Source organism: Ochotona princeps, chromosome 14 (genome assembly GCF_030435755.1).
Source record: "Ochotona princeps isolate mOchPri1 chromosome 14, mOchPri1.hap1, whole genome shotgun sequence".
Lineage (NCBI taxonomy): Eukaryota > Metazoa > Chordata > Mammalia > Lagomorpha > Ochotonidae > Ochotona > Ochotona princeps.
Window position 1 is genome coordinate 29,630,659 of NC_080845.1, and position 22,630 is coordinate 29,653,288.

Below are 22,630 nucleotides of genomic sequence, written 5' to 3' on the forward strand. Positions count from 1 at the left end.
ACATAAGGGCAGGACCCTATGTAATTCCACAAGGCCACACCACACACAGGTGAACCTGGCCCTAGGGACCATAAATGTCCCAGCCCCTGACATATGGGCATCTTAACATAAGAGCCTACAGTACTTAACCCAGGAAATCAAGTGTGTGGAGGCCAGGCTGTTTACCCTCTTCCAGGATCCCCATTCCAAGTGCATCCTCGGCTCTGACAGCCCTCTGGCATGAAGCTGGGGGAGGGGCATCCAGGCAGTGGGGGAGGTTCCTGGAGGAGGGCTGGCTGGCCATCTGGCCAGCAGAGTTTGCCCTGGGACAACATATCCGGGACCAGGGGGTCTGAGGTTGGATCCCAAGGTCATCTGTCCCTGGAGCCGAGGCCATACTTAATGTAGGCTAAGGTTGGGGGAGGGGCCAGGCAGGTGCTCTCTGACCAGGAACAAGCAGTAGTGGGTGTGGAAGAGCCAGGCCCAGTCCGATTACAGAGTTCAGTGGCCACAGTTGTGAGTCAGTGCCCCTGCTGGACTCCCCTTGCTGGATCGTTGGGTGGAGGGCAGGCTGCCATCCATCGCCCTGTTTTCCTGGGCTGTGCCAGAAGCTCGAACTCCCAACTCCATAGCACCTATAGAGAAAACAAATGCACTTTGTGCGGAGAAGTGCATGCATTATCTGCCTTTGTGTACATATTTACATGCAGGCTGAGGAAAATGTGCCAGGCACCAAGATGTGCTTGTCATGTGCACTGAGTATAACTTTTTTTAAAAAGGTATATTATTTGAGATAGAGATGGAGCTATAGAATGATCTTCTATCTTCTCACTCACTGCTGAAAAAGCTGCAGTGGCTGGGACTGGATCAGGCCAAAGCCAGGAGCCTGAAACTCCAGCTGGGTCTCAATCATGGGTAGCAGTGGCTCAGAGACTTGTACCAGCCTCTGCTGCTTCTCCCAGGTGTGTTAGCAGGGAGCTGGATCAGAAGTGGAGCATCAGGGACCTGAATTTTTCTGATACACTCTGATATGTGATGCTGGCGGCACAAGCAGCAGTTTAAGCTGCTGCACCACAGTGCCCACCTCAGCATGTGACAGGTGCTAATTAATTTAAATGTCCCAGCAACCGTATGAGGTCGGTCTTAGTACTAGAACGTTACAAATAAGGACAGTAAGGCATGGAGAGTTCCAGTTGGTCGTGTCATTTTGCCAAGGTCCTGCAGCCTGGAAGCAGGCCAGTCCTTGAGCAACAGCGTGACTGTTTGCATTGTCCTTGAGAGGCCCCTTGTTGGCACATAGGGTCCCCTCAGCAGACTGCCTGTTCTAGAATTAGTTACATGTTGACTTGTTAGGTGGATGTAGGAGTGACCAGGGATCCGGGGCGTGGAGGGAGGCTCCCGGATGAGAGATTTGCTGGAGCCTGTCAAAGCTCACTGGACTGTGCCCACCAATCCTGCTTCTGAAGTGCGATGGGTACGGCAGTGACTGGGTGGAGATTCTGCACATGTGGGTAGTAGGAGCCCTCCTCTGCTTTTTTTCCACGCCATGGAGCAGGTAGCTGAACGGGAGGTGGAGCAGCAGGACTTGACCCGTCAGCCCTATGGGATGCTGGCATTACAGGTGACTATGCCACAGCATCAGCTCCATGTTTTAAGCAGTGAGTAGATTCCTGGCCATTTGGTTCTACAGCATAGGATGTCTTCTCGGGCCTTAGGGCTGGATTTTACCTCCTCTATATTTCTATCTGGGATCTGAGCAGGACAGGGTACCTGAAACGGAAGCCAAGAAAGGTGCCAAGAAAGGGATCACTGGGGCCCAGCGTGATAGCATAGCAATTAAAGTCCTCGCCTTGAACGCGCCCCGGGATCCCATATGGGTGCCGGTTCTAATCCCGGCTGCTGCACTTCCCATCCAGCTCCCTGCTCGTAGCCTGGGAAAGCAGTTGAGGACGGCCCAAAGCTTTGGGACCCTGCACCCGTGTGGGAGATGTGGAATAAGTTCCTGGCTCCTGGCTTTGGATCGGTGTGCACCAGCCATTGTGGGCACTTAGGGAGTGAATCATCGGACCAAAGATCTTCCTCTCTGTATATCTGACTTTGCAATTAAAAAATTAAAATAAATCTTTAAAAAAAAGAAAGGGGTCACTGAAGGCATGTGCATATCTTGGGGAGTGGGGGGAGCAAAGCCGGATTTCTGGCATCTCCAGCTATGCAGAGTCTGGAGGAGGACTCTACCTAGGTAGGTTTGTGCACGGGCACAGGCAGCAGGTGCGGTCAAGGGCCCACCAAACTGGCCTTCTCCAGGCAGCTGGACACCACATCTCTGAGCCCAAGGGCTTTGTCCAGAACCTGGGAGTAGGGTTAGCTTTTACCCACACACTTGGGGACAGGAGAGGCCATGCCAGTGTCTGCTAGGGTGATATCTGATGCCCCCTCCCAAATCCTTCATTCTTGGCAGGATCATCCCAAGGTAAGGGCTGGGCACAGCTTCTTGGCGTTTCCCTTTGTGCTCAGTTCCAACTGTCCACCTTGCAAGGGCGCCTTCCCTTCTACAGCCTGCAGTGTCACCCTCCTATCTCCCCTCAGAGAAACCACTTGGTCTAGGATCTGGGTCTGGGGAGCTGAAAGGCTGAGTGCCCTGGGGGCCTCTCACTCTGGGGCACAATGGGGTCTTAGTGTTTGTTTCCTCTGCCTGGTTCACAAGCCTTGTGAGTAGCATCTGCCCTTGACCCTGCCTAGACGCTGCCAAGAGCAGCCCTAATAGAACCAGCTTTCTGATGGTTGATACATAGAACTGAATGATGCCAGCACTGATATGGGTGACATTGCAGAGCCCTGTCCACAGTCATTGTGCTAGACACTTGCGTGTGCCCAGTGCAAAAGGATTGTTTCTTAGCCTGGGTGACTGCGCATGACCAAGATCACCCCAATCTTGGTTGCGGGGTTGCTGGTGCTACTTCCAAAAGGGAACCAACATGGTCTGATCCTCCCCTGTCAGTGGGAGCCTCAAATGCTGTGTTGTACCCGTGACCGGCGCTCCCTATGACTTGCAGACGCCCCAGTCCACCTCGTGGGAGATGTGCCATGAATCATCCTGATTGGCCCCAACTTAGAGAGAATGGAGCCAGGTTCTAGTTCCCCTAGCTGTTGGTTATCGGTAGGCGCCAGGTTCCCATGCTCTGCGTCTGTCTGCAGCCCGCTCTCCCTTGGGGTATCTGCGGTGAGCGCAGGAAGTATACCCAAGCAGGTGAGGAGGGGGTCTCGGGGACTCCTGCTTACCCTGGGTCCCACACAGGGCATGGGGTGGGGGGCGGGGCTGTTGTTAGTGGTGCCCTGTTGTGCAGGAAAGGCCCTGGCTTTGGGAGCGCTGCTGTTTGGTTTTGCATACTTTTTCCATGAGCACATTGGAGTTGCTGCTGTTGCACAGAACCTCTGGACCCATGAGAAAGCCTCGCGGGCATTCCCAATCCTTTCCTGGGAAACAAGGAGGGGACAGACTAGCCGTGTCCAAGCAGGGTGGAAGAATGCCCTGAGTGAAGCTGCCTCCTACCCCATTGGGGAAGCAGGCTGGATGTTGAAGGATACAGGTCAGCCAGTGAAGGAGATTCTCTCCTGTTTAGGTTTAGCGGAAGGCAGGTTTTGTCACCATGTCACCTACAGTTCTGCTGGTGTCACCCATAGACTTGGAATTCTCCGGTGGCTACTTGCCCAGTCCACTGTAGGGCCTGTGTCTGTCACTGAATGGCCAGGCAGACCGCTCCTCCAGACTTAGTTTCCTCCATGAGACAAGGGAATCCATCAGACAAGGGCCGGATTAAGACAAAAGGGATGCTTGTGGAGCACCTGCTGTCTTCCAGGCCTCTACTCACAGGCTCCTTTCAGAGATGAATCGACAGAGGCACCGAGAGGGTAATAACTTGAGCCTTCTGCCACCTGTGTACCTGCTCTTGGCTGCCACATTCCCCTCACCCTCCCAGCCTCAGCCCTGCAGGAGGAAGATGAGGCAGACCTGGCTGAGGCTTCCTGGCTAGGGCTGCTCTGAGCATTTTGCAGACAGCAGCATAGCCCCAGGATGGGGGAACTTGAACTTGGAGAGGAAGGAGTGTCACAGAGTGAAGGTTGTCAGGGTCCAAGAAAGTCAGGTCAGAGCTTGGGTGGGGCTGGAGGGGAACTCCACATGGACCTGTCTTATTAGCATCAGACCCGCCTCCCGTGGGAGCCAGCTGTAGTCCTCCCATGGGGTAGTTATGCCCTGAGAATTTGAGAGATGGATAGAAGAGGACCAAAAACAAAATCCACTTGGGTGTCTCAGATACCGTGTGGACCTGGGAGTTAGCAAACACGAGTTTGGTTGCGTGTTTCTGGCACTGACCTCGCTAAGGTCATCCCTCCTGATCTGTCCCTTGTGAATTCAGAGATTGTAGCATTTTTTTTATTTAATTTTTTTATGGTGCAGGTAGAGAATGCAGATCAGAGTCCTTGGCACAAACCACACAGGCAGCAGTGGGAGGCATAAAGAGGCACATCTCCTGGTGAGGCTGCAGGCCTGTGGGTGCTTCTGTCCTCAGGCGCAAGGGGGTGGCGCCAACTTCTCCACCTGGAGGCCCTGGCTGAGAGCAGTTTGGGAGATTCTAGGATTAAACTGTGTTTGAGTGCAAACCAGAACCTTCTACTGCTCATGAGATGCTGTCCCTTCTGCCTGACCATGAGGCTCTGGAGTAAACAGAGTACAGGTCTCAGCTCTGCAGCAGGGGCCTCCACAGCCCACACTGCAGGGGGTTAAACTGAAAGAGTGTGGTGTATATGTGAGAGAGAAAGAGAGGCGGGCAGGAGGCAGAGCCCCAAGGAGCTGGCGGCAGAGGCTGTAATTTGGAGTGCATTTTTCCTGACAAGCTGGAGCCTGCAGGTGTCTCAACAAGCAGCTGTGGCGTGGGAGGGGCAGGACTGGAAAGACCAGTGGTGGTGACCCCCCTCTCCTCCTGCATATGGGGCAGGTCTGAAAAGAGGCATCTACCGTGGAACCCCAGAGGTCAGCATGAAGAGACGCAGCAGGAGGATGGCTGTGGGGAGGTGGATCCCCGCCCTGCCACCTTACCAGTGGCTGCAGACGCAAGGGGTAGCAGAGCCCTTTTAACAAGGAGCTCTCTGTGGCAGAGAGGGGGGCCCTGGCCCTGGACCTGGGGAGGGCGTAACTCCTATGTAGAAATGAAGCCAGGAAGCTGTCCTGGTGTGCACCCCCACCTTCCTCGTTGGCAGCTGATGGTGTGCACAGAGCTAATTAATCTTTCCCAAATGAGTTTCCTCACACGTCAGAAATGATGTATTGGCACACCTGCAAAGAGAGCTGGTCCACAATGGTCAGAGCCTGGGATGGGGAGAGGCGAGCAGGAAGCCTTGGCTTACATGGTGATGCCATAACCCCATTTGGTGTCACAGCCAGGTTCTGTGCAGCCTAGACATGGGGCGGAGATGAGGAGTGCACCTGCTCTGCCTCCCACACCCAGGCAGAGTGGCCATGAGGGTCCCCAGAGTTTCTGTGCCTCTTGGCCACATGCCCCAGTTGGTGCCCCAGCGTATCACAGCAGGGAGGGATGGTCCGCAGGTGAGTCTTTGCCTCAGTTTTCAGTCTCTCCTGGACCTAGGTTAAGTACTTGGCCAGGTCTTAGATGCCCAGGATGGGACGGGGGGCCCTTACCTGGTACATGATGGGCTGTGCCCCACATGACAGAGGCTCCCTTTTTCAAGTGAGCTGCCCGTTCCTGAGTGTCTTATGTCCTTCCTAAGTCTCCAAGCTTGGCAACTGGGACTTCAGAGCAGTGCAAAATATCTACCCACAGACCCTTCCCCACCAACTAGCCCCCTGCAGAACCCTGTGTCTGTGTTATCTTCTCTTGCTTGACCTCTCCTGTGGCCCTCAGGCCTGCTCAGCCTGGGATGGGACAGAGGTGTGGAGGTTTCTGGTTGCAGCAACCACCCCTTGAGTCTTCCAGGTCCCCAGTGGGCCTCACAGGTCCACTGCAGGCGGGGCACTGCGTGTTGAATTACAATGGAGTCAGCACCCTGCAGTTGCCTTGCAAAGACAGAGACAATGCATTCTCTTCCCTGATGGTGAAAGCAATTCTAATGGAAGGGTTTCCACTGGGGGTTTGTGACCTCGCTAACAGCACTTCCATAGCAGTCTCAACGTTATCAGTTGTCAAATTCTCAAAGATCCCATGACCCCAGTGCTCTCTTGGAAACTGACAGGCCTGATAACCCATTAGTGGGAAAACAGTCCCCCTGGAGACATAGAGCACCTTCCCAGATATGTTCACATGCAGTTTGCCTTGGGGCAGAGCAGAAGGAAGTCATAGGTTTGGCAGAAATTGGGGGCTTTGTAGGGGTGCTGCCTCTTCACTTTCCAAGGAGGTGCAAGCCATGCAGAACCTGCACTCCCACTCCATCCACAGAATCCAGGGGAAGGCTAAGGCTCCATGGCGTGGCTAGTTGCAATGGACAGCAAGGGCATGAGCAGGCGGCCTAGGGGAGCTGATGGAGATGGCATGGGTCTCTTGTCCCTCTTTTGAGCAGGTTTGGTGGCTTCAGCAATGGTTCTTGCTGGCAGCTCTTCCTGGGCAAGGCGATCTCCCTGGAGGGATTTGCTAAGGGCCAAGCAGAGAACTTGACCTGAAAGTGTCTGTAATAACAGAGCCATTGACTTTCCTCTGGGGGGCAGGGACCTTCTTCCCCAGGGCCATGTTGCTCAGTCTGGGACCAGCCCCTTACATCCCACCTTCTAGAAGTGAACCAAGGCCAAGGTGTGCACTAGGTCTGCCCTTACTACCACTGACCCCCAGGGGGAGGAAGCAGAGTGCTGCAGTTCACAAGACAGGTATTGCTTTGAGGAACAGGGCTGAGAGAAAGCTGGGGAAAATGAAAATTTCAGCATGCCTTTGGACCCTGTGGGGAAGGGACAGGTTCCAGCCTGCTAGTTCCTAAACTTTCCTGATGCAAATCGCCTGACTTGCTTGTTAAATTCAGGGATTATTGGGGGGGGTCTAGGAATCTGTTTTCTTAACAAGCATTCCAGGTCAGGCCTGTCTTCAGGAAGGTTTGGGAAACAGCCTGTCTGGTGTACCAAAGCTGCTGTATGAAAGGGGAAGTCTTTTCTTGTTCCTTTACATTAGAGCATGCATCTGCAGGTGCACTCCCCAAATGCCTGCTGAGGCTGGGACAGGGCAAAGCTGAAGCTGGGAGCCAGGAACTCATTCCAGTGGTGGAGTCCCAAGTCTTGGAGCCAGCACCACTGTCCACTGGGGTGGACATTAACAGGAAGTTGGAATTAGGAGCTAGAGCTGATTTCTGTTACATTTTTTACACATATGTAGTATGTTGTATTTCTCTTCTTCAACCTTTCTTTCCACTCAAAGGCATGGAGATGGTTTTCTTTTTAATTTTTGTATTATTCCACAGGGTGGACTAGTGCTTGGCAAGAGTAGTTACTGTATGGGCTCGGCAGCATGGCCTAGTGGCTAAGGTCCTTGCCTTGATCCCATATGGCCGCTGGTTCTAATCCCGGCAGCTCCACTTCCTCTCTGTCTCTCCTCCTCTCAGTATATCTGACTTTGTAATAAAAATAAAATAAATCTTTAAAAAAAAAAAAAAGAGTAGTTACTGTGCTGTCACCTCCTTGTTTGCTTCCGGGAGCATCCTTGCCCATATCTCCTTCTGCACCTTCGGGAATAAGTATTGAGAAGGCAGATAACTGGGCCAAGGTCTGTGCACCTGGGGATTTGAATAGACTTGTCCCAAAGTTAGCCTTGAAAGCAGCTCAGCCCCTGTACACCCCCAGGGAGGATAGGGTAGAGGGCCCAGTGGTCTACACAGGTGTAGCCATATCTTGCAAAAGCAACTGAAACACCTCCCCAGTGTACAGGCAAGTGTGGCCAGGTAGCAACACCTGCTTCTCTAATACCTCCCCTTTGGGGAAGAACAGGAAGACAACTTCCTACCACGAAACTAAACCCCTGAGCTAAAATTGCCAGGGCCTGAAGACTGTTGGAAGGGACCGAGTTGCACCCAACAGCATGTGTGGAATGGAGAAAGGAAGCACGAAGAAGAGGCCCTGCTGGTTAGGCAGAGGCAGGGGACAGCCTGCCCTTTGCTGCCTCTGCTCCCCACACTTAAATTCAGTGCAGCCTTCATTTTCAGGTCAGTCCTGACTTCTCTCCCCTCCACATAGCTGTGCAGACCCAGGAAGGGATCTGATGGACACCACATCTTTGCCAGCCTAAAACCAAAAGGAGAGCTTCCGGTGAGCCCGGGTAACCTGGACTGCTTAGGAGTCCCTGACTGTCCCTTTTGGTCAGATGGTTCCATTAGATCCAGGGCACTTGTTCGCTTACTGGAGTGTCATAAAGCAAAACAGAAGCAAACCTGGCAGGATCCAAGCCCACCTCTGGGAGAACTGCCTCCCTTTCTTTTGGAAGAGCAGCAGGTCTTGCTGGAGCCACCTCCTGGGCCATCCTGCTTGACACTGAGCCCCAAGCAGCTTGGACAGCAGTTACTGTCTGGTCCTGGTGACTGGTATCCACAGCACAGGGTCAGGCCCTCTGGAGAACTCTAGCAGAACTGTCTCCTAACACCTGGTTCTGTCTACTCCCTAAGCCAGTACTTCACTGTGTATAAGGCTGAGTGGAATCATACCATGTTTTCTGGGCTTCAGGTTCTTCAAACCTCCAATTCCCTTCCCCCCACCACCATCACTTTGAAGTTAGAAAGCAAATTGATTAAATATCCCTCTTAGGAAACTTCCTACTTGCTGCTTGAACAAACAAAATCCCGTACTTTTTTTTTTTTTTCAGATGTCAGCAGGTGTAACAGGAACCATATGTCAGCGGAGACCAGGGGTTCTGCTGGGTTTTAGGATTTGTAAATTCTTACAACGGAAGTAAGCGGGGCAGGCAGCTTGGGGGCCCTGTGACAGCCTGCACTCAGATCTCACTGTAATTAGAAAATAGAGATGGCGCCCACTGAATCGCTGAGCTCCCTGAGCTCCTGTCCCACAGCGAACAAAGATGTGGTTTATGTCCTCCAAGCCTCGCCGCTGACAGATTGCAGAGCCCTTCCAAGAGAGCTGGAGCACCAAGCTCCCTGCAGTTTTCTGTGCGCCCCAGTGAACACCCCCCCCCCCAATGATTATTTTCTTGAGGGAAAGATTGGCTCCTTTAGACTAGGGTGTTCATATGGAACGGTGACCACGAGGCTGTCTGGGAGGACAGGACTGCCATTCCATGCTGGCCACAGCAGGTGCCTCATCTTTACCCTGGGGTCCTCTGAACTCTGGGCCCCTGACTGTGTGCTCCTCACCCTCCCAAGCAGCTGAACCATTCTGTCAGACAGTATGGGTCTATCTCCTTATGTCATTTTCTGCCTAATGTGTTTTGCAAATGGCAGAGTAGAAATATCAAATGAAAGACATGGCCAGGCTAGCTCTCCACCACCCCCTCCTTTCCCCAGCTGGGCGTCCTGTCATTGGAGCCGGTGAGCCTTCAGAAAGGCTGCGATTACCCTGTCAGCATCTGGAAGTGGCTCCCCACTGGGACTCCCTCCTTGCGAGGCAGCCAGGGTGCAGCTGACACCCAGCAAGGCTTTCCACTTTGAAGCTTGTTCTTGTTTGGGGAGTAGAGACCATTGTGCACTCTCCCCCACCCTCCAGCGTACACCCCCACACACACCCACCACGCGCACCAGGGACTGAGCTGCAGCCTGCCATTCCTCTGTGGGACTTTACATTCCAAGCTGCTGCCCGCGGTCACTGGAGCACCCTGCCAAGTGCTGCCACAAGCCACCCTTTACCAGGCAGACAAAGAGGGGTGGTTATTCCCTCCCCCAGGGGTTTACAGCCCCTCAAATGCCTCACATTCCAGGGAGCTGGGAAAGATGAGACTCCTGGGGTTTCTAATTAAACCCACCATTTAAATAACAATGCCTAGGACACCCCCGCCCCTATAGGGTGGAGAGAAAGACCAGCCTACCCTTCCCCGAAAGAGCCAGCCCGGGTGGCTTCAGCCTGGAGACTTGACCTGACCCATTTTCCTTTGCCACTGTATGCCTGTGTGACCCTGGGGGCAGGCACTGGGGAGTCTGTGCCAAGACTGGGGTCCCTTCCCCAGCCTCTCCTATTTGCTACATCCCTTTGTGACATCTTGGGTGTGGGGTCAACATGGACCTGGCCTTTGCCCACCCCTAGAGCAACAGGCAGTATCCTCCGCCTCCGCCTGCCAGTCTTGTGTTGCTTGAGGCCATGGAGGGTCCTGGTCAGGTCCTGCCCCTCCACCTTCAGTTGGGGGAGTGTGTGTCCATCGGTCCATCCGTCCCTGAGCTGCTCTCGTGCTTTCTCTGGGCTTTGCCCTGTGTTGATGTCATCACATTGCTGTGTGATGACCCAAGGCATGGTTGTGTTCCAGCACCGGGGGACAGCACAGCACCAGCTGTAATCATCTCTATCCGAGCACCGAGCCTCAGCCCACACCAGGAGTGCCAGCATTTCTGGTCCCTCTGTGGTCTTCCTTCCAACTTGTCTTGAGTTTTCCTCTGTTTCCAAGCCACTGCACTGAGCGGTGCTCATTCTCTCCAGAAACACCCTTGCAGGCTCCATGCATTTTGTTGCCCCTGCTCCGGTATCCCTTCTGGTCTCACCTGACTTGTCCACAGCCAGTCAGGCAGTGTGTGCCCCAGACCCTAAGGACCCTCCCTCAGGCCCAGAGCAGTGTCAGGGTGGAGCACCACTTGCCACACCCCCTGCTTCTCCTAGCTCAGCTGATGTCTGCTGGAGCAAAATGTGGCTGTGAACCACAGAGAAATAGCCAAAGGTGGCCTCACGCTACACTGTCTTCCTCCTGCAGGTGACCATAGCTGATGACTACTCGGATCCCTTTGATGCCAAGAACGATCTCAAAAGCAAAGCGGGAAAGGGTGAGAGTGCTGGCTACATGGAACCCTACGAGGCCCAGAGGATCATGACAGGTAAGGCCATGTGACAGGTTCAGGGAGCCCCAGGGCCCTGTGTGTCTGGGGACACAAGCTGCAAGGGCCTCTCTCAGTTCCTCATTGTTGGCTGTTATGTCATTGAGTGCTTTCTCTTGATTCCTCGTGAATTAGAGGAAGGAAGGGATAGGAAGTGACACAGGACATTGAATGCATCCTGCACCTGTGCTGAACATCAGCTCCCAGGGCTGCAGATCATGCAGGACAATCAGTGGGGAGTCTTGGCTGCGAATCTAGGATCCACCTCTGGGTCTCTCAGCCTTATGCTCCCTGTGGAGACTGGGACAGTGGCAGGTGACCACAGGGCCCTGGGCCTGCCTTCCCAAGGCCTGCCCTCACCCTTATCCCATCACCCTAATTCCAGCTTCAGCAGAGAGAGAGACAGAGAGACAGAGAGACAGAGAGAGAGAGAGAGTGTGTGTGTGTGTGTATAGTATTGGTCCAGGGCCCTGAGATCCCCAAGAGGGGGGCTGATGTTTTCCTCCAGTTACTCAGGGAAGCAGGTCCACTGATGGGTGCTCAGGCCCTGTGGAAAGCTGCCACCCTCCACTGAGAGACATAGGCCGGGGCTACAGCCAGCACCTCCCTCCTTGTAGCTTGGCTGTCTGCAGGCCTGGCCTGAGTTTAGACGAATGGCCGTGACAGCTGCGACTTTGGGACACTCTGGCAGTGTCAGCGTGTCAGGCCCCCGAGGGCTCTTGGAAATCATCCTAACCCCCACAGCCTCATTTTATAGATGAGGGAGGCTGGGGGTGGGGGAAGAGAGACTTGCCAGAGACACACAGTGAGTTGGGGGCCAAATGCCAAGAGTGGATGGTGCTTTTCAGGGTAGACTTTGGGGTGGATGCTAAGGTTTCCCAGACACAAAGAAATAGCAGGTGGGCATCACACCTCCTACCCTTCCAGGCTCCTTAGCTGCATGTTAAGTGGCTCAGGCCTGGTACACTGGATACAGGGGCAGAGTTGGGAGTAGAGGTGAGGGGTGGCACATGGAGGATCTGCCCCTACCTGGCACCTTGGAGAGCTGGAGGAACAACTCCTCAGCTGGGTGGCATTGTCCTGAGGGACTTGGGCTTTTGATGAGGGTGTACCCCATGGGCAGGTGCTTAAGGGGCAGCCACAGGGCAGGGGGAGCCTTCTTCAGCATGGCAGTGTTCTAGGAAGGGACTGGCAGCGCAGAAGGTGGTAGGAGAAGCAAGATCCAGCTTTCAGGGTGACCCCCATGGGGTGATGTTACTTTTGATTGGGAGGGGGAAATGGACATGTGTGCACGCAAGCATGGGTCTTAGGTACAGGGCAGCCTCTTGGTGTAACAAGACCATGCTTGGGACAGGAACCCATGCAGAAGGATCCAAGCTGGGGGTCATGCTGGTCTGGAGTAGCCACTTGCCCCTACCCCTCAAACGGTTGTGCCCTGCATAGCAGTGGCCTTGACATGGGTAGTAAGGAGCACTTCTGGCTGCTAAACAAACATTTGACTTTGGTGATATGTCCTGTTTCACTTCCGGGTGGCAGTGGAGCGCCCCGTGTGATGGCTCAATGGCTAAATCCTCACCTTGCATGTACCAGAATTCCATATGAGTAAAGCCAGTTCATCTCCCAGCACTTTTATTTCTCACCAGGCTCCCTGCTTGTGGCCTGTTAAAGCAGTAGAGGATAGTCCAAACCCTTGGACTCTGAACCTGCGTAGGAGACCTAGAAGAGTCCCTGGCTTCAGATCAGCTCAGCTCTGGCCTTTGTGGCCACTTAGGAGTAAACCATCAGGTGGAGGATCTTTCTCTGTCTCTCCTCCTCTCTGTAAATCTACCTTTCCAATAAAAAAGAAAAATAAATCTTTTTAAAAAAAAAACAGTGGCAATAGAAGCACTAGCCCAGATCTCTCCCACTTGCTGGTAGCACTTGAGCCATCCCTACTTGGCAAGAACAAACAGGCACAGAGAGGTTAAGTAAGTAGCCTAGAGCAACCCAACCAGTCAGTCAGTTGCTGGGCTGAATTTCTAAGGCCCTCTTTTGTATGGTTATTAATGTTTTCATTTTTATTTGAAAGAGAATGGCTGTTTGTTTTGTTTTACTGTTTGTTGGTTTTACTCTCCAAATGCCCATAATAGCCAGAAGTGGGCCAGGCCAAAGTCAGGAACCGGAAGCTCCATCCAGATATGTGATGATGAGGTTTTAAGAGCATATAGAGTTCAGTTGGGATCGTGAGACCCCGGTTCACCCATAGGCACAGAGCAATTCTTTTTTTTTTTTTTAAAGATTTATTTATTTTTATTACAAAATCAGATATACAGAGAGGAGGAGAGACAAAGAGGAAGATCTTCCGTCCAATGATTCGCTCCCCAAGTGAGCCGGAACAGCCAGTGCTGTGCTGATCCAAAGCCGGGAACCAGGAACCTCTTCCTCCAGGTCTCCCACGCGGGTGCAGGGTCCCAAAGCTTTGGGCCGTCCTCGACTGCTTTCCCAGGCCACAAGCAGGGAGCTGGATGGGAAGTGGAGCTGCTGGGATTAGAACCGGTGCCCATATGGGATCCTGGGGCGAGTTCAAGGCGAGGACTTTAGCCGCTAGGCCACAGCGCCAGGCCCAGGCACAGAACAATTCTTCAAGATCTTTCCCTCTCCCACCACTGGCCTTCTTCCCCATCCCCTCCCCCCTGCTCCTGGGAATTCCTAACAGTACCCCTGGCAAGGTAGTGACATCTATGTTGGTCACCCAGTTTGTTTGGTGGGCTTCCCTGAGTTACCCTGTACATTTCACAGCAGCCTGGCATTTCACCCACACGATACATTCACCATGCCCATTTCAAAGAGGAGAATCCTGAGTCCCAGCACCAGGACTAAACATCCACTTCTGGAACCCTCACCTGCCGCTAACACACACCACTACCACCACCATGTTCATCCGTGTGCTCCATGGACAGAACTGGAAAGTTTGCAGCTCCCAGCACCCCTTTGCTGTGATCACCCCTTCATCTCCACCAGCATCCCTGATAAATCCAAGTGTCATCTCCCAGGGTGACTCACCTGAGCATCCATTGAGAAGTTTTTCATGTAATTTTTAATATGCAAGCAATTACACATAAAGAAATCCTTAACGTGTTTGTGTTATTAAATCAGCTTTATGGTGTAATAAGAGGAAATGAAAGGAAAGTAATCTTGACCTCACACACAGCCCCACTACCCTGACATGGCTCTCTCATATGTCTGTGCTGTGCCACCAACCACCCATGGCAACATTGTGCCAGCAGCAGGCATGCTCTATCTGGAGCCAGGCCCCAGTTTTCCAGAGAAGAGAGGTGGCCTTTCCCATCAAAGCCAGGCTTTCTGAGAGAACTGTGGCTTGTGCTGTGTTAAGTAACAGCTTTTTGGTGTCCAGGAGAAAGGAAGTGTAATAGGGGCGGGGTGATACTGGCTTCGGCTCTGCCCCTCACCTACTGTGTGGCTCTGGCACAGTGCGCATTTCCCTTCCCTCATCTGTAGCATCGGATTCTACCTTCTTCCTTGGACGTCTCGAGGACCCAACAAGGTAGCAGATCTGGGTTGTCTTTCGAGCCCTGCTTCTATAGTTCCAGGGTTTTCCCTCTGCTGCCCTTGGTAGGAGAGAGGTCTGTTTTCCCTTACCTGAGGCACCAGTCCACCCCTAGCCCCCATCTCCTCCCAGGGGCTCTTCCAAATCCTCTCACCTTCCAGTTCTGAACTAAACTAGCCCTCCTGAAGTTCAGCAGGGGCTTCTTGGAGGAGGGGGCCTTTGAAGCTTGACCCAGGTGTCAGGGGCTGGCTCTGCATCTGCTCCCCCAGATTCCAGCTTCCGCTGGTGTTTGCTGTCCTCCCTCCCACAGGTTCCAGGCCATGCTGTTTCTCGTTGAACTAGGGCATCAAAGGGTTTCCTGTACCAGGCCCCTAAGCTCAGTTGTTTCCATGCTGTGCCTAGGAACTACTCTATATAGTTAGGAGCCCGCTCTGACCCCCCACTGCACTCATACTTCCCTAACGTACTCTCCCCTCTGGGTGGCTGCAGGCTTCGGCCAGTCCTGCTGGTCACTGTGCTTGCCCAGCTGGTGTGTGACAGAATAGAACTGTCCTTTCCATCCAATGTCCTCTTTCTACTCGAAGCCCTGGGGGGTGGGAGAAAGCACATGCCAGCCAAGGTCACATAGCAAGCTATGAAGGCAAATCTGGTGTGCGATGCAGGACACAACACTGGGAATCTCACACGCACTTCCTCCAACCTGGCAGGCAAGGAGGCCCGGCCCCTGGACTGTGTGGAGTGCCCTGACAGGTCTGTCATTTACCAGTGACTTACCTACCGGACAGGAAGGAGATAATCGAGTGTAAATAGATCTCACGTTAGTCACCGATGACTTTCCCCTTGTTGAGAAACAGCCAGGCTCACACACCCAGACCAGTGGTGCTCACCTGCTAAGCTGTGGGGCCGGCTGGAAGCTGGATTTCCCTGGTGATGGTGACCGGGTGGGAGTGGGGCTGCACTCTGGGAACAGCTTCCTAATCTCTCCCCTCTCTCCCCTGGGGCACTTGGCACTTAGGCACATTCAGGTTTTCCAGAAGGTTGCAGTGTAGCAGGTCTGGGACAAGTCCAAGAGACAGATTGTCACTGCTGGCGCACCCAGCCAGGGCCATCAGCGAGGGTCCCTGCCCCCAGGGTTGGGGGTACACTGGTACCCTGCTAAGCCCTCGATGCCTGTGGTTGTATGGCACATAGGAAAGAGAAAACCTGGTATGGGAGGGTGGTGTTGTGGCTGTCTAGGCCAACAAAGCCATACTTGGTCGTCCCTTTCTGAGCTCAATCTTGATCTGTGACAGTTGGAACTGTTTACTTTGTCTCACTCAGCATTTCATCCTGTTGATAATTGGTCTCAACCCAAGAGGCAGATGTCACATGGACACAGGTATCTGTTTGGTGCCCAGTGCAGTGCCTGGCACACAGCAGGTGCTTGGTACATATCAGTCAAGTGAATGAATGTGTCTGTTAACTCCAAGGACCCAGGGCAGGAGTCCAGAGACCCCCTAACCTGCCCCTGAAAGTGCCAGATGTAGAAGGTCAGAGCTCAACTCATTCTTAAATGGTTGGCACAGGGTTAGAAAGGAACTGGCTTTGGCCTCAAGGGCTGGGAGCCAGGTGGGAGCTAGGCCGGAAACCTGTGGTACTATCTTCTGCCCAGTTCTGTCTCTAGCTGGCGGATCACATGGGGATGACAGGGTTGTGCCTCCCTGGGCTGGCAGCTCACCTAGGATAAGGGATGGATCTTACCCTGTCTTCCCATCTGTTCCAGCTCTATGAATGAGTGACACGCACACAGGTCTGTATGGGGAAGAATTAAGAAACCCAAAAACATAGTCAATGAATACTACAGATGACTGCTTTTGCTTGCCACCATTCCCTCACTTGAAAGGACAGGACCTGGTCAGAAGGGCGGTGACCATGTTCTTGGTGGGTGTTGATGAGCACCTGCCACATGTAGCACTGGCCTGGCTGGCTCTAGGCTGTATCCATGAACACCGTCCCTGTTCTCCTGGAGCTTGCAGTCCCAGTACACACCAATGGCAGGGTTTATCCAGCCACGACCTCCATCAATTCATTTCTCAGATTCCGGGACCCTATAAGGACCATCGCCTGCAAAGTCAGGGACTTTCTCCAAGTCAGGATCAGGTGGACACCTGTCTGCAGGTACCCCAGCCCCTTTCAGCAGGTAGGCTGTCTGAGCTGTCGTCTGAGGACAAGGGCATGTTCCCCTGTGTTCTTGGCCTTGGTTGGAGCTCATACTCTCAGCATTGCCCTTCTCCATGCTGCTGTTAGCCAGCCCCAAGGTGTGGGGCCCAGGGTGATGACTGTCCCATCAAGGTCCCGGATGCCTACAGATGCAACCAGATCCCCCCTTTCTTCCTGGTGACTGGGAGAGAAAAGATGTGTTTCACCCAAGGTGGCCCCACAACACACACTCTGCACCTGCGCAGCTCTGCACATCAGAATCCCAGGACAGCAGGCAGAAACCGCGGAAAACCACTGTCCCAAGATAGGCTCAGGGGGTCAGATTTAGCTCCTGGCCCTGTGTGTTGGGCAGACATGGAAACAGGGACAGGTTACAGTCAGGAAGTTGTTGATGAAGTTGCGTCATCTAGGGTTGTGGGATGGATTAGTGCCATGATGAGCAAGAGGCCGGGAGACTAGCCCCATGGCCCTGACAGTCAGAAGGTTGAGGTGGGTGCCAAGGCTAGTGCTGCAGGACCCTGGGGTGCAGTGTACAGGGAGAGGGGAGGAGCTCCAGCCAGAGTCCTCAGTGTGTGGGAGGGCAGGAGCATCAGTTATCCCAGCTGAGAGGTGGAAGGGAGGTTCCAGGAGGTGGGTGCCCGGGAGAGACTGAGGTACATTGGTGCGTTAGAATCAGGTCACAGGGCCTGGGAGCTGCTGGTCCAGCTAGTGGCTGCTTTGCAGGGCAGGCCAGAGGGGCCATCCAGCCCACCCCTCTGAAGTCTGAAAAAGATGCAGTGACTCACTCCACACCCTGTGATTTGGCTAATTAATCAGTCCCCTCCTGCTGGAAGCCTGCTGAGATGACAGAGCCCTGTATTTAAGCGGAGCCTTTGATGGATAAGGCCAGTCCCCCTCACCTCTCCACCCCCCAGGCAAAAGCAGGTGTGACTGTTTCCATGTTGCAGGTAAACAAGCTGAGTCATGGTGGCCCCCCTGCTCCTGCCCAACTGGGACAGGCGTGCTGAGTAGGAACAGGTCTAGGTCTATTTTGTTTTTTAATCAGGTGTTTCTTTTTAATACGAAACATTTCATGAATTTGCATGTCATTGTTGCACAGGGGCAGCGCATATACTAAAATTGGATTAATACAGAAAAGTATATCTTACAGAAATGTGGCCAAGATTCCAACAGGGTGGCCCCAGAAGAAGCTGGGCCAGGAACCTCAGTGCTGCATGGTGGATGGCAGGTGCCAGGCTTGGGCCATGAAGGCTGCGCTGCAGGCAGTCATGCAGCAGGTGCCTTGTGCAGCAGGTGCCTCGGGCCTGCTTGAGTCCCTTCCCTTGCACTGCCCTGCTGGTCTTTTCATGGACAGGCAGTGCAAACATAAATCAATAAAAGCCAGCCTCTCTTTCCCCTTTTCAGTTGCTTGCAGGCTCAGCACTGCACCAGGCCCCCTGAAACAGTGACACTGGAGGAGCAGTAGTCCCCAAGGGTACTGTCCTCCTTTCCACCCTGTCCATGATCTGTGTTTCTGCTGACACAGCACTCAGCATGTCCCTTGGTCATTAATTTATCTGCTGAGAACGGGAGGTCAGAATCCCGGGGATGGGGTAGGGTAGGGTAGGGTGGGGGATCAGGCAGGGGTAAGGACTCTCCCCTCAAGGCCGTCGACGCCTGGGGCTTTGCCAGGGAAGGATGCTGCCTCCCCAAAAACCTGCTGGCTTTTATGGGATGCTTGCAAGCCATCACCAAATTCCTCCCCAAATGACAGACTCTCCCATCCTTGCAGGGGCCTTGAGCCACCCCCAATTCCTGTTGGCCTGTGGTTCAGAGGGAGGCAGGAGGCATGCCTTCTGTCTGCTAGTCCTTGGGTGTCCATGGGGGGCCTGGCATATATAGTCCTTTCACCACGCTGCTTCTCACAAGGCCACGTTGTGCGACATCCCACTCCAAAATAGGGGATCCTTTCAAATCTTTGCACTGCTCTTGGTCCTCGAGACCACTCACAAGCAGGTCAGTGGTCCCTGGAGCCTGGGTGGATCTGTGCATGCAAGAGATAGAAGGCTGGAATCAGCATGGGCCACTCCAGCAGGCTGCAGAACAGCTGGCAGGGAATAGTGCCCACTTTCTCGGCCTATGCTGTTTCCCACTCTTGGTCCGAGCCACTTCTGCCACAAGGGCCTTGACTAGGGAAGAGAACCCAGAGCCATGGTCGAGGATGGGCACTGGGGTGCATGGGGCAGAGGAGCAGCCATGTCTCAGGTTTCTATTCTCAGTCTTTTGAATGTGAAGCTGAGGAGGGGGCTTTGCAGAACACCTTTTGAGTCCCTACTGTACTAGGATGCTGGACTCAGTATAGAGCTAGATGGTAGTATTTGCCTAAGGCCTACCATGCACCTGTGTGAGGCAGGGTGGCCATGTGACTGTGATCTGTGGCCCATGTGGACATAGAACCCTGTCCTGTAACGGGGGCTGCAGGGCATGTGGCCTCCATTTGCTTCTAGGGTGTAGACATCGGTCAGGGCAGTCTCCTCCACCTGGTGCTGGGTGAAGGGCATGGCCCCAGCCCAGGCACACTGAAGAAGAAATGACTGAGGATTTAGTCCCACATAGAACTACCCAAGGGCACCCTCTGTGATTTGCAGTAGGGGCCTCAGAATAATAAGGACACTACCCAGAATGGACTGGATGAGGCCACTGGCTTGCCCAGCCCTGCCCCCACTTTCTCTCCCAAGCATAGGCAATGTTTGCATTCTTTTCATAATTTATGCCCAGAAATTAAGAAGGCTGGGCTTGTGATTCATATACTCAGCCCGTTGACCCTGGACTTGCAGCTGATTTTCATCTGGACCAAGAGGTGTCATAAATTCCTGAGGTTCCCCATGCAGCTGATAAAAAGCTCCTGGCCACCTGTCATCTGTCATGCCAAGCCCTGAGCTCTGTGTCTGGCTCCTTCACAGTTACAGAAGCTTGCAGTCAAATCCACCATGTGGTATTTTTGCTGTTGTTTGTTTGTTTGTTTGTTTTGGCTGGTTTTGACCTGAACTATACCTGATGCTGAAGGGAAAACTTGCACTTAGCTCTCCAAACCTTTCCTGTCTATGGCAGTGTTCCTTGAAAAAGTGAGAATCTTTTCTTTTTTTTAAAGATTTATTTATTTTTATTGCAAAGTCAGATATGCAGAGGAGGAAGATCTTCCGTCCGATGATTCACTCCCCAAGTGAGCCGCAACTGCCGGTGCTGTGCTGATCCGAAGCCGGGAACCAGGAACCTCTTCCAGGTCTCCCACGCGGGTGCAGGGTCCCAAAGCTTTGGGCCATCCTCGACTGCTTTCCCAGGCCACAAGCAGGGAGCTGGATGGGAAGTGGAGCTGCTGGGATTAGAACCGGTGCCCATATGGGATCCTGGGGCGAGTTCAAGGTGAGGACTTTAGCTGCTAGGCCACGACGCCGGGCCCAAGAAAGTGAGAATTTTAAGAGCTAGGGTCTTAAGACCCTCTGCCCCAGCCCAGGGTCACTGCTTATGGCCTCCTGCAGCCAGGGTCCCTTGGTCGAGGGGGTGGCCTGGTTCCCTGTGACGAGTGCCCCAGTCTTTGCAGTGGCCTGTGCCTTAGGAGCTGCCACCCACCTATCCCTGCAGGAGTCCATCTGAGTCCTCCTGTCTGCTCAGGGTGCAGGTTCTCACCTCTCCCTGTGAGGGAAGCCCGTTTGTTTCAGGAGGTCTTGGGTTGTGTGATCAGTCAGGCTAGCTGGCCTTGCTCTCTGTCTCCTCCAGGAGCTTGGACTTAACTCCCATGTGGGGGGTTTTGGCCCATCCACATTTATATTTATTTATCCTTCCAAAGGACTGTAGAGCGCTCTCTTAGACATTATCTCATTTCATCCTCAGAATAACCCTGGAGGCGGCGCTTGTTCATCTCCTGTTTAACACAGAGAAACTGAAAAGCAGAAACCAAGGGCCAGCAGGAGGCATTCCCGGATGGGAGCCAGGGTCTCTCTCTCTCTCTCTCTCTCTTTCTCTCTCTCTCTCCCTCCCTGCCTTCCCGCTGCCGAGCGCCAGTCCTGGGCCCTGGACCAGGTCCTGCCAGGAGGGATCAGGGTCCATGAGTCACTCGCCACCTCACCTGCCTTCCAGAGCTCAGGGACTGAGGAAGCACATGGTCTCTTCTCCTCCCTCACACCTTCCCAGTCTGTGGAGGCCTCCACAGATCCATGTGGGAAAACTGCCTTGTCCAGGACTCCGTATGCTAGTGTGGGCTGCTGGGAAAGACAGCTTGTGGCTTCCAAGGGAACTCGCCCAGTCAGAGGGCCCAGTCAGGCTTCTTCCCACCCTCAGGGGCTGCCCATGGCCATGGACCCTGACCTCACCCTGCAGCAAAACAGGACTGCAGAGTACCCAGCTCCAACAGAGTTCTCCCCCAACCCGCCTTGAATGAGGCTTCCAGGTCGAAGCTTGCAAAGGGCATGGCCTGGACCAGCTGCCTTCAGTTGAAGGTCAGACATGTTCAGGAACTGCCCAGTTCACAGACAGCCTTGTGTGGGTTCCCACTTGGGGCGGAGAGGGCTCAGTCATGTCCATAGGGAGCCTGGGTTTGACACTAGATGTGGAGCTGAAATCATACAATGGTGCCTGCATCAGAGAGCTGGGCTTAGCCCTTAGCTCCTGGAGTGCCCCATCTGCCTGGAGTGCCCCCTGCAAGGGGTGGCTGCTTTTTTCTCCGGGACCCAGGGTCCAGCCTGGCAGAAACTACATCAGTATTAACCTGCCCACCCATTCTGGTCTCAGGCCATGAAAGACCAAGTCTTATCCTGATGCCACAAAAGAAAAGCAGTGGCAAGCAAGGAACCATGTCCCGATGTTGCTTCTCTGGTCTTGTTCCAGTCCTGCAGGCAGGTGAAGAGGGCTTGTTGCTGTCCACATGATACAGGCAGGAAAAGAGAGTTCCAGAGAGATTAAGGGACGGGGCTGGAGTTGTCTAGAGCTCAGACCCCTGCCCCTGCAAGCCAGTTGTGGTTTATTTTATGAGCTCTCTCAAACCCTGACCCCACGGCTCACCGATTTTGGAGGGCTCAGAGTACCAAGCATGCATTAGGACTGCAAGTGAGGGCCAGTGCTGCAGGCTAAGTCACACCAGAGTCCACATATGTACTGTACAGGTGAGCCCAGCACGCCACACAGAAGCAAGCTTGTCTGGCCTGGGGGCGGCCTCCCTAGGGGGGAATCCGTATATGTCTGGGGCTGGCTGGCTGGCTGGCTGGCTGGCCAGGCTCTCAACCCTGACCCAGGCCAGGCTGAAGGGCAAATTTCCCTGAAGTCCCTTGAGTGCAGGCCCTTCCATGTCAGCTCATACCACAGTCATAGAGCAAGCCAAGGGCAAGGTGGGTGGGCAGTGTCAAGATACAGATTCCCAGCCTGTCTTTGGTTCTGGTGCAGACAGCCCCTGCTGTAACAGAGGCTCCAGCCCAGAGTCGTGCCGCTCGGGCCTGGATGTCTATAGTATCCTTCTCCTCTACTTCCACTATTGCCATCTTTGTGTCTCTCTGTCCACTGTAGGGAGTGGACATTTGTGTTTTCCCACCATTCCAACACAAGTCTTAGAGACCTGCCTCAAGGTGCAGACAGCAGAGGAAAACTCTCACTCTGGGATTGGGGGTTCTGGTTGCATGGGCCCAGAGCCATAGTTCTTGCTATCAGCGGCAGGTGCATCTTTGTACAGCGAAGTCGAACAGAGCTGGAGGTGGAGGTTGTTGCCTGGGGGATGGTGAGCTGCAGGATTCAGGAGCCGATCCCAGCTTGCTCCTGTAGTTCTTGGTTGGACTTGATCGAGGCAGTGCCCCTCCTAAGGCCTCAGTTTTTCCTATCCCCAAAGACAGGGTCTCCATCTGACCCTGATAGGCAGTGTTGGGTGCTTGCCTG

The 22,630-nt window shown here is 53.7% G+C and overlaps 1 protein-coding gene across 1 annotated transcript in view; it reads left to right on the top strand.

Annotated features, from left to right (window-relative positions):
* SHB (SH2 domain containing adaptor protein B) overlaps positions 1–22,630 on the top strand; it is a 106,572-nt gene that overhangs the window by 33,391 nt on the left and 50,551 nt on the right. The window contains exon 2 of the mRNA XM_004580966.4: positions 10,866–10,986. Within this exon, the coding sequence (XP_004581023.2) occupies positions 10,866–10,986 (121 nt within the window). The remainder of the gene's footprint in view (positions 1–10,865; positions 10,987–22,630) is intronic.